This window comes from Vulpes lagopus, chromosome 7 (assembly GCF_018345385.1).
Source record: "Vulpes lagopus strain Blue_001 chromosome 7, ASM1834538v1, whole genome shotgun sequence".
NCBI classification, from domain to species: Eukaryota; Metazoa; Chordata; class Mammalia; order Carnivora; family Canidae; genus Vulpes; species Vulpes lagopus.
The window spans coordinates 39104273-39117109 of record NC_054830.1 but is presented as its reverse complement, the minus strand read 5'-3'; the positions used below and the strand labels follow the sequence as shown (position 1 = coordinate 39117109).

At 32.6% G+C, this 12837-nt stretch overlaps 1 protein-coding gene across 1 annotated transcript in view; it reads right to left on the bottom strand.

Annotated features, from left to right (window-relative positions):
- Positions 1–283: 283 nt before the first annotated feature.
- Positions 284–12837, bottom strand: part of PPP4R2 (protein phosphatase 4 regulatory subunit 2) — a 50956-nt gene continuing 38402 nt past the window's right edge. The window contains exons 4-9 of the mRNA XM_041762031.1: positions 6885–6978; positions 5268–5305; positions 4334–4408; positions 3939–4082; positions 2850–3139; positions 284–2596 (exon numbers count right to left, since the gene is read on the bottom strand). Of these exons, the coding sequence (XP_041617965.1) occupies positions 2280–2596; positions 2850–3139; positions 3939–4082; positions 4334–4408; positions 5268–5305; positions 6885–6978 (958 nt within the window). The 3' untranslated portion in view covers positions 284–2279. The remainder of the gene's footprint in view (positions 2597–2849; positions 3140–3938; positions 4083–4333; positions 4409–5267; positions 5306–6884; positions 6979–12837) is intronic.

The window sequence follows — 12837 nt, the reverse complement described above, 5'->3', positions numbered from 1 at the left end:
AATATCTAATAAATATTAAAACTATTAAACTATAGATTAAAATGCAGATCTCTCATAGAGTTAAGTGATGGCATTTTGGTACATTCACCATTATTGTACTTTATTTAATAAAGAAATACATTTGCCCTTGCAAAAATAGCAATTGCAAGTTTACAAATAAAACCACAGACCTCAAAGTCATGACGCTAAATCCTCAACTTATAACCAACAGAAGTAAATTGATTTGTTTACAAATGGTCCATGGCACAATCAAAACAAAAAAATATCAAAAGGTCACAGGATCTTAAAGAATATGTTTATTGACAATAATTTCATAAATATTCTAAAGAAAATTTCAAAATTTCTAAACTTAAAATGTTTAAAATCTGTTCTCATTGGCAAAATATCCCTCAACAAAATAACAGGTCAATAGGTCACTACAAATGAATGTCACATTTAAAATTTGCTTCATTTTAACATTTTTGCAAAAAAAAAAATTTTAATTTACAATGTGTGATTTTTCTCCCCTCCTGGGTACAATAAATCGATATTCAATTTTTACTTCAACTACTAGACATATTCTTAAATATTTCATTTAGCTGCTGTGAACCTGACAGTCAAGTCAGTCAGTAGTATATTACCCTATAAACATAAACGGAGCCAAATTATTTTGGTAATTTTAGTCATAAGCAATTTAAGTAGTCAAAATGCAAAAGCTGTGGTCACCACCCACATCACCCCAAAGATTATGATACAGTGTCAGAAATTGTTTGCATCAGTTTTATAAGTTCATCTGCGTACTTCAGGTATCTGAAACTAAAAAAGGGATTCTTTTGTATTTTGATAAAAATGTACTCGAATATTTCATAACATTAATATTTATTGCTTTATATGAATACTGTATTGAAAGCCCAAGCATTCAGTTTACACACAGAAATTATACAATTATATACCGCTTCACAAAGGCAGTGAACACATTACAGTCTACAAAATCTACTTTACAGAAATTTAAAAATTCTAAATATCAAAAGGTACAGCTGAAGAAACAGGTATAAATTTGGCAGCCAGTAATTTTGACAGGGAAGTTGCAGCTTGCATGACTTTAAATATGTGAATTTGAAAATATTGAGTTTAGAGTAATCATTGTGCTTTGTGTTAATCTGAAAAATATAACACTGGCTGTCGAAGAAGCATGTTCAAAAATATTTAATTCACTTCAAAATGTCATACAAATTACGGTGGTTTCTATGCACCCCTAAAGCTTCAGTCATTTAGCTCCAGTACATTACTATAGTAATATATTAATTCTTCCAGTACAGTGGGGTTTCATACCATTGACATTTGCATACTCTAGAATAATTTAGAAAGAAATGTGTAATATTCACAATGTTCAGAAAAGCAAGCAAAAGGTCAAGGAACCTGCCGGGTTCTTCTGAGATGGTCTCATGTCAGCATTCATTCTACAAAATAGTAAGCTAATGTTTGAACACAGTTTCCAAGATAAAGCATATTTTCTCATAAATAATGAAGTCTTTTTCTCAGGCACCTCAGAAGTATACAAAAGAATTTTAGTTTGAACAGATCTCTTGGAATGTGTTTAACCTGGTATTTCAACAGACTTATTTCCAGGGTTTCACAAGGGCCAGATTTTATTTGAATTACTCAGAAGAGAAACTGAAACTGTCTTCTGAAAGAGGTGAACTCAATCATTACCAATAGAAAAAGTATCCACTGTATTCATCTCTTATAGAAACAGAAAAATATAACATTTCCCCCCTTAGAATAATATATATATATGTATGTATATATGACTTAAAGTTCCATTGTACATAGTCAAACAATAAAATCTGGAAACCAGCATGAAACCCTACAATTCACATGTTAAAATGTTGAAACTATGACCAAAATATGAAAACTGCTAGAGTTGTCAGAAAGAGACAGACAAAAAGATTTCTTGCATATGTATAAACTAAATGTGATAATCTCCAAAAGGTTTTCAAAATTATAATTATTACCTTCCAGTTTAAAAACTTTAATTCTTAAAAAAAAAAAAAAAAAAATCTATACACAAACCACTGATTTGACCAGACCGAAAAAAAGTCAGCGGTACGCAGGACCCAGAGGAGCTGATATTCACAGTTCTTACATGTACAACTCTTTCAGGATTTATCCCATAAAGTACTTTATTTTACAACCTGCTTCTCTTGTAAAACTAAAGGTCCACTTTATTACATAAAAGTTTTATACAGTGTAAAACCAGAACTGTATGTAAAATACTGCATCTACGTGTTTCTAAATAGTTAGTCTTGTTCCATTGGTTCATCTGTGACTTCTGTGGCTTCGTCATCATTTTCCATGGATGACTCTGAGAGAATCTCTCCAGTTTTACTGGAGTTGGATCCTAATTCTTCTGTCTCATGGCAATCAGAACCACTACTTACAGGGCCTGTATTTTCACTACCTTCAGAATGTAAATCTTTCTCAGCTTGAGTCAGATCAGATTCCTCCATTTGATTATTTTCCTCAGAAGTCTCTTCATTCACAGTTAAGGCATCATCAGATTCTTTTTCTTGATTTTTTCTTTCTGGGATCATTTCTCTTGATGTCATAAAAGACTCTAAAAATAAGCAAATGTTGTTGTAGTTAAATTTTATTTTCAAAATACCTCCACAGTTAAGTTTCATGAATTCTGATATTCTACAGTTCAAATCATATCCCCTGAAACTCAGCAGCAACTACATACAGGTGGGAGAAAAGCCCAACATCAGCATTAAAAGGAGTTCCATTATGTTAAATTCTTTCACGCAAAATGAAGTACAAGAATTTGAGGATCTCCTTACTCCACCCTTTTACAGATGGTCTCTAAATACCTTCTTCTTCCTCTTCTTCCTCTTCTTCATCCTCTTCTGTACAGTGCTGTCTGGTACAACTACTTTCCTTGTCTTTATCCTGAGATGATGATGATGCTTCTGTTTCTTCTACCATAACTGAAGCAATTTCACTGGAAGATGTTTGACTGGCTGTCTCTCTGACTTCACTTTCTTTGTCAAACCTGAGTCTTTTTACCTCATGCCCCTCGGCCTCCACAGCATCTTCATCTGGATGTTTATTTTTTATAGGGCTCACTGAGGAACCTTCGGATTCAGATGTTGCAGAGTCACTGTAAATGTTTTTTTAAAGTGTCATTAATATATTGTTTTCTTCATCTTCCACATTCTCATTTTTAAGGTCTAATAATTTTTAAAATTGTTATTTCAGTGTCAAAGTTAAATTATAACATCTGGGCAGAGAAAAACACAAGAGAATAATTTCTTTTTTTTTTTTTTACATTGTTACATATATTTTTTAATTTATTTTTTTAAATTAGAGTTCAATTTAAGAGAATAATTTCAAGGGGACCTAAACTTCTCATGAACATTTCCCACTATAACTAGTCAACATATTATAGGACATTTCTGCTCAATTCTCCAGTAAGTTAAATGTCTTCCTGTAAGAGAACTCCAAGTGTTCCAGATGGACATACTCATTAAAACCGCTCACTGCTCTCCTTAATGTGATGCAGAAAATTTGAGATGGGATATAAATAAAGTTTCCTTTAATGATTTACAATGAGAAAAAACTCACAAAATTTTCAACTCATGTATAAATCTTTTCTCTTTTCAGGTTCCTTTCAAAACCAAAAATCATCATAACTTATAACCACTTTATTTTCTTAAGATCCTGTTTATAATAGGATCCCTCCCACATTAGCAGTTTTAAGACATTTCCATGAACATGTTCATATGCTAATATGCCGAAAAGGTCCAAAAAACAGACAGCTCCTAATACCACACACTAAAACCTTGCTGAGTTTCCTTAAAACAATACTATGTATTGAATAATGAGTACTGAAAACAATCGATAAATGTCAACCTATTTTGAAAACATTTTTTGTTTTTAAATATAAATCACATACAAACCTGTGACTTTTGTCCTCATTTTGCTGTAAGTTTGACTCTTTGCTGTCTGTGCTCTCAGGCAAGCCATTTGTTGTCATGGGGACTGACAAAGAAACCTTTGGTCGATTAAGTGGCCTGGGTGTTCCAGGCCCATTTATATTAGACCTAGGGTTAAGATAAATGAACATCATTTTCCTATTTTGGTTAAGAAGTCACCCTCCCAAGGTTTGCTTATGTGAACACATCATGGAAGTATTTACTCTAAATTGGACTTTCAGGTTTATGGGCTGTAAAATTGTTTAGTATATATTATATCTTCCATAAAATGCCCAACTTTATTTAAGAAAGTATACTGAACCTGCTTCTCAAAATTAGGAAAAGGCAAACTCTCTGTATATTAAAATCAGTAATCTCACCGTTCAGTGTAACTTGGTGAATTTCCAGGAAACATAACACCATTCATTCGATTTAAACTATTGGAATTGTTTTTCCTATGAGAAAAGAAGAAAACACCATTATAGTTTGTTTAGCTTTTTTTTTTAACCAAAAGAACCATAGGCCTAAAAGATCTTTTGTATGATCTCACGGTCACAGAACCAAACAGAATTCTGTGACACAGAATTATGGGATCACCTTAATCTCATTTAACCCAGGTATATTCTTGTGAGAGTTCTAAAAACAAACTCAGTTACTGTCTATGAAATCACAGAAATTTTATAAACCCAGTGTTTCTCAACAGTTGACAACTTTCTCCTTTCACCTCCCCTTCACCTAGCCCACAGTCCCACAGGATTTTGGCAATATGAGAAGACATTTTTTAGGGAAAGAGGGGTACACTACTGGTATCCAGTAGGTAGAAGCCAAGGACATTGTTAAACCTGCTGTAATTCCCATGGTAACCACTCATAAGAAAAACAACAAGGACTGTGTCTTAAATCAATACATTAATTTGCTATATAAATCTTGACAACTGGAAATACTTTTCCATCACAAAGAGGAAAGTCATCAAGTAGCCATTCCAGACCTAGGACTTAAGACCTAGAGATGCCATGGTAAGGTATCTAGGATGGGATCTCAGGGCCCTGAGTACCAAGACAGTATATAAATCCACAAATGTGAAGATTATAGTAAACCAACAAATCACTTTAATCCAAATCTCTTCACTAGAAAGACATATAGGTCATATCATTGGTAATATTCTACTTGAGGGACTGGGGAGTAGGTTCACAAGTATTTATAGATGTCATCCTGCTTCCTTCCATATAAAATAAATGTAACCTAATTTTAAAGACATATTAGAAATGATATATTAATTAGTATATACAGAAATGCAAAAATCTCTATACTTACTCTGAAGAAGGATAAACACAGCTAACAACCATCACATTCTGCAATAACAAAAATTGATGCTTTAATATGAGAAGCACTATGACAAAGTTTAATCATTTGTTTTTAAGCGCTCAGAATCCTGGCAGATGAAGCTCCTATCTACTCCAATTTTCACTAATACAAGAAATTAAATGGTTAAAAATGAACTTTTAAAATCAAACAGAAACTAAAACAGTAACAGACTATATCTAATAACCTACTAAACCATTTTGCTCCTTTTGCTAGTATTATTTTAACTCAACTCTAGCTACTTTGAAGCCCTGACATTATATATCAGATGTAATTCAGTGGAACCACACTCTTATTTGAGATCAAAATCACACTGAGGTATTTAGAGAATAAAGTATTTAGGCCAAGTATAATGAAATTTCCTTAAAAAGCAGTACCCAATCAAAAACTTGATGTGTAGTAGCATCATACACCCCAAAAAAGAGGCTCAGACCTTTTTAATTATAGTCTTCAAAAGAGTACCAACTTTATTAACAGTCAATATTCATGTAAAATGTAGTATGAGTCAGAGTTAAATGTTTTACATTTGATCCCTTCCACAGCCTGATTATTATCCATACTTTAAATCACGACTTAGGTTATGTAACTGATCCATGGTCACCTAACTATGAAACATTGCAACCCTGATTTGGTGAGAAGGTCACTCTTGGTACAACTACTTTACCCCTTCATTCAAAGATCGCCAAAAGCTAATTATTAAGCTTTCCAATAAGCGGAAATAAGTACTGATGACTAATCATCTCAGTTTCTGGCCCTTCAGGAATTTTATTAAATCAAGGGCATGGTAGCTCAACCAAACTAATCTAGTAAGGCCCTAGTATCTATTGTAAACATTAAGTAATGGTTTTGGATTCTTGCTCCAAGACAAAAATACACTGAGTTTGAATTAGAACCATAAAATGAACACTGGCCTATGTTTTAGGATCAAAGAGGGAATTAGCCACCCACTGGTCTAATCTTGGTTCCCACAGGGCTCCTTCATTGGTTCTTTACTCCAGACATGTAAATTTCCTACTTTTCATTTCCTCAAACACCTTGATATCTTCATTCATCACAGTTTCTTTGCTTCAAAATGTCCTTCTCTCTTACAACTACAAATATCCCCTACCCTACATAAAAACAATGCTTGCTTTATTCTTAAATCTGATCTACATCTTTCTCAATATCTAAGGTAAATTTTTGCATCAGATTTTCCAAAGTTGTGCACCTCCGAAATCCAGAAAGAAATGAATTCAATGGGTAAACAAGCATGCAAAACACAACTGAAGTTACAATATCAATTTTGAACTTCGCAGAGCCTTTAATGTTAATGTATACTAGGAATTTTGAGGAGACGATAATAAGCTGCTTTCCTCAAACTTAACTGATCACAAGTCCTCCCTCTGGGTCCCTCTTACTAAATCTCGCTCCAAAACTTAGTTTTTCCCAAATTAGGAAAACAATTTGGGAAAACTTCCAGGTAGGTTTCAGAGAACCTATTTGAAGAATAGGAGCCTGAAACAGCTTAGTCAGCACTCCCTTCTGAAATAGAACTAAAGTTTAATATAATCCCAGTGATAAAATAAATACCTTCTCTACTCCTCTGAGAAATTTGTCTGTTCCTGTATAGTTTCTCCTTGGATCTGTTAGCAATTCACATAGTCGCTGAATGGTAAAAGGGATACTGCAAAAGAATATAATTTTAAAGTTTGAGGTCATTAATTATCAAGAGAATTAGGAACATTATTACTCTTACTATTTAAAGATTTATCTAGTCACCCATGTATTAAGCGAGAAAAAGAAAATGCTGTAATAGGGAGATGAATAGATGAGTGACTTAAAAAACAGGCAAGACAATAAGCACATCTATCTTTTTAACAAGAAAATCCTTTGCCTTAAAAAGCTATTAAAAAAGGCACACAAAATTTTTCAAGTTTCAAAACTAATGGACAAATAAATATATTTTAACATTCTGCGTATGATAATTTTAAGTTTACAAGAGAGACAACACAAATAATAATCAAGTTACAGTTTATTAAATACAGGAGCTTTTCCTCAAGCATTCCTTTGCACATAAAGATTTCTTTACAGTGTCTCCAAATAAAACTACAAATATTGTTATCAGATGGAAAAGGCAAATGATTCCAATGAAAAAGTATTATAAATAGGATTCTACTCCATAGTTAGTTTTACATACACTCTGTTTCATCAGAAGTAAAATACACGCAAACACAGTATTTTGATAAGTGCCTTACCATAGTCAAATTTTCACTTGATCATACCAAATACAAAACTGAGAGTTGGAACTAAAATCATTTATAAATATTTAAAAAATTATCTCACATACTATTAGTATTCCTCAGAATTACAATCTGAACAGCAAACGTGAAAGCATTAAATAGGTCAAACACAGCTAAAAAGTACAAACATAAACTTCAAACCTCAGTATTTGCCATTCAAATCTATTTATTCTCCTTATAAAGTGAATTACAAAACCTCAAAGTAAGAGTTAATATTCACAAAGTTCTTTACTGTGTATAATAGGCCTTTTGACACAATACTCTCCCCCACAAGGGAAGTGGCTTGTGCGTAACAGTGCCAAAACTCAAACCCAGCGTCTCTAACTTCAAATTCCTTGTCCACTCCTCTATTATTCTAAACATACTTAAAATATTTTTTATCTTTTAATGGGACAAAACTAGTTAGTTCTCGTATTTTCAGCATCAATACTATTCTTTTCTTACAAAAAAGTCAGTATAAAGTGTATAACAGATTTTGAAAGGGTATAACGTATGTTATTCACACGAAAGCAAACATCTTACTTATGACAGGCCAAGAATCTTTTCTCAAGTAGCACCAAAACTTTAAAAATCAGAAAGCTATCATTCTATCAACAAAAGACTGAGTGCTAACTAAAAGACAGAGTGGGTATCTGATGTCACAAATACTCAGAAGCAGCTAGAAATTACAGAACTCTCATGTTCACCATGACTGCTAGAGGAAATTCCTTTGGGTTTCTTCCTTTTGAAAATATAGTCAGAGTGGAGTACATAGTCAAAAGTAAGAATCTTTAAACTAGAAAGTCACACCGACAATGTTACTTACTAATAATGAAACAGCTTACTGGTCTGTCTTATTCATTCCTATAAAGATACCACATAATTGAAAACCTATAACTAATACAGAAAACTGTTAACTGTATTTAAAAAATTAGAAAAACATTTCCCAAGCTAAATACATAATAAAAAACACGAGTTTACAAACTGTCTTTCCTCAGATTTCATTGAAAGCTTAAGGACATGATCTCCTCCTTTATATTAGGTTCAGCATATTAAGTCATGTATACACACACACACACACACACACACACACACACACTTGAAATGCACTACCACCATGAATTTCTGAGTATTAATGGTATACCTGCACCTCAGCCTCTTCTCCAAGTTCATTACTTTCCAAACCTTAAATACACAAATCCTACTTATGCTATTCCCTCATTAATGAACTCACAATGCTACTATAATTAAAAGTGTATACATTATTCAAAAATAAGCAAAATAGCACCAAGTGTTAAAAGTATTCAAACGATACTTAACTGACAAACACTTAAACAGATACTACCTAGCTTTGTCTTTTCCTCCAACTAAATTTCTTTCAAACACCAAAAATCAGTATTTTCTTTTAAAAATAGCTTTAAAACCTAATTATCTTTAAACTTTCTATTTAACAATATTTACACTAAATGTTTTGGCTAATTTTCTTTTCAGGAAGGTAAGAAGAAGTGTAGCCAATTATTAACAATGCATGTGTTGGTGAATGATACTGCTTTTAGGGGAGAAGTGTATTATGTTTGCATAGCATTGTTAGCAATAAAAAAGCCTAAGATGATAATATGAGTTTACTTCTGGATACTTTAAGGAATTTTTGAAGGTATTTTACAAAGTGTCCAATAGATGGCACTAAAATGTCATATAATACCCACCCTTCTGCCTGAGGAGGCTAACATACAAATATTACTTGTAAATAAAAGTATCCTTTGAAAACATTATTATAATCTTGACAATTGCAGTGAAGATCTCTTTACACAGTTGCACTTTTTAACTTTTTAAGTAAATATGAAAGCCTACAATAAGCTAGAAATATTTACTTGGTAGGAGAGCAGGTAAATAATTACAATAAATGTTAATAAAATTTGTACATACTATCAAGACAGAATAACCTGTATGCCAGGGAAGCATGCAAGAACCTGAAACATTTAAGTTAAATATTTAAAAGAAGCATAAGAATAAACCAGATAAACTGAAAATGAATGGTTGGTACAAAAACTGTACCAAAGGTTTGCTATTACTCTGTTACTCTTTAGATATAGCATACAAAACAGTTTATTCTAACTCCTAAAAATATTAAACCTTTTTCCAATGAAAATCACTAAATCAAGACCCTATGTGCTAAGAAGAAAAAAAGCAATAATGCACACAATGAAAAATCTGAATCAGCATCCCTAAATTTGGGGGAATGAGTTAAGGATGTTCAGTGGAATGATATACTATAAAAACAAATGACTCAGTAGAAAAATATGTGGGGTTATTTCAAATAAAATACATTCACAGTTTAATGTGCAATACATTATCTTATTTGCCTACCATCCTAAGATAAAAACTAAGATTACATAAGGAACTGGGAGACGGAGGGGCACTTTTAAAAAGAACATAACTGGCATTTTCAACTTTAAAAAACAGTGTGTCTACAAAATCCAGTAAAACCTAGAGGGGGGAAAAAAACCTACATTAAATAAAGGACCCAAAAATGACAGGTCCTTTCAAATGGTATTACTCAAATACTATAGAACACTAATGACCAGTCTACTTTTGATGTACCAATTATAAGGTAGTGTGGTTAAAAAAGGCATACTTGCTAGCCCACTGGGAGACCATGTCCACGTTGAATTTATCCCTCTTACAGCTTCATGTCCATATCTAGAAAACAGGGATTCTGAAAGTGTACTTTTCACACTGATTATGAGGAAGACTAAATACATATAATGTATATAAACCACTTAATAGTGCCTGGAAGATTTTATAAGGTGTTCATTAAATCTTAGTTCCCATCATCATCCTGATGCAACCCACTAATTAATTAATGGAGCTGTAGAAAGCATTCCAAAGACCAACTATGGAGGAACAAAACCAAAAGTTTATCTGTCTTTTAAAATAGTCCTTTTAATTCCAAGGACTGTAAGGAACACATTTTATGCTAGTTATAGAGTATAACTGAATTTGTTTTTTTGGTTTTTTTTTTTTAGTATAACTGAATTTGGCTGCAATACCATTCACTGAAAAAAATATCAGGGCACCTGGGTGAGTGAGTTAATAAGCATCTGACTCTTGATTTCAGCTCAGGTCATGATCTCAGGGTTGTGAAATCTGGCTCTGGATAGGGCCCTGTGCTGGGTGTGGAGCCTGCTTGAGATTCTCTCTCCTCCTCTCCCTCTGCACTCCTGACCCTATGTTCACTCATGTGCTCTCTCAAAAAGGTATTAAGTCTTAGACACCTGAAAGCTATGACAATTCAAATATCAGGACAGGGACTGTACATCAGAGAAAAACATCTAAGCATGGACGATCAACTCAATGCTATTTTTAATAGGAGAAATTTTAAACAAAAAGGCCAACAAGCAAAGAATTTCCTATCTTATATTTTAACCTGAGATTATAGTTTGACTATAATTGACCTCAGGCTATTTAAAAATATTTTATCATTAAGATATACAAATATTCTGAACGTATAATACAAGGTATTCAGTTGGAAAGGAGGCATTCAGAAAAAAATGCTCATTTAATTCAGAAATTAAGATAAAAATCAGATAACTAATTACCTTACTCCTTTATAATGCAAGCAACTTTCCTCATGAAAAAAGATAAAGGAATATAAAATATAACACAATGACCATTTAGTATAAAAACTAAGAGAGAACCATAAAAATCAGACATCCTGTTAGGAAAAATGCTAAAATAGCCAGGTCACTTTAGTTTTATGCATAAAGATGTCATTTTTACGATGTCCTTATTTCCTATGAAGGGCTACATTTATACCATGTCTTAGTTATTAACACAATTACTTAAATCTGACCTGAACTATTTAGGTAAAAACTAGCTTAAAATAGATCTCAGTTATCACACACATACACAAAAAAATCTACATCTATATATCTCAGTTATCAAAGGCTGAACAGGTTCAGTTCTGTTGACTCTTAAGTCCTACAAAAGTCAGAAATACCAATGGAATCATGTGACATCTTTACATAAAGCAGTATGCTCTAATCTGTACTGAGACTTTAACATTTGTATAAATACACATATACATAAATATTCTTATGTGTATATATATATTTAAATATTTATTTATTCATGAAAGAGACACAGAGAGAGGCAGATATACATAGACAGAGGGAGAAGCAGGCTCCCTGCAGGGAGCCCATTGTGGAACTTTGTCCTGGGACCCTGGGATCATGCCCTGAGCCAAAGTCAGACAATCAACTGCTGAGCCACCCAGGCATCCTTTATGTATATATTTTCTATCTCAAATCAAGTATCAGAAATTCTGAGATTTATTGAAAACATCAGTGTAAAATGACAAGTACAAACAAAACAAATTAGACTCTTTAAAAAATGCTAAGTAATTGTAAACTAGTATCTGCACCATTCCCCAACCCAAAATAAATCTGTAGCAACTGTCAACACTTTTAATAAAGTTAACCACCTTTTATAGTGCCTACAATAATCTGAATTGTCATTGTCCTGGCATCAAATAAAAAATGTCAAGAAAAAAATATAAGCTTCTGCTATGTCCTACCTTTCAATTTAAAACATTTTATTAGAGCATCAAATCAAATCACATGACTAAAGGACAAGACAAGGCAGGAGTCAAATGAGGAGGGAAGGCTACTTAATTCCAATTCTCAATTAGTTATGCTAAATGAAAGCGAAGAAAACAAACACATTTAGCTAAAAGAAGTAATATGATCAATACTGACACACAAAAAATGCAAAAACTCCTGTTTTCCCCATCTGAAGAGAAAACTCAGTAAGTACCAATATAACAGGTCAAAGAAGAGAACAAAGTAACCAAATCTAGAACCTATTCTCTCTTCCCTGAATCATCTACACTAAATGTAAAGCAAACAATACCAAATAAAAAAGGATCATGCTATAAATCCATGATCTAGATTTAAGAGTATAAAAATCTAATATATGACCTTTAAAAAGGCATGAAGAGGTACACTCTCAGATGTAGAAACTTACAAGAAATATCTGTGTGTGAATGCAACGTACATATAAAATAATATCAAAGTTTTAGGACTAAGAAAAATCTGGTCAATCATGTATGTTAAAGTAACCTTAGAGAAAAAATTCAATATTCAGAAAGACTATCATGCCAAAAGATGAAGAGCTCTCTTCAGTTGTAACCAATTATACCTGTCTTAGAGATGGTGTGACAATTAAAAGATTTTTTAAAGTATCAAATTGTTATATATACTTTT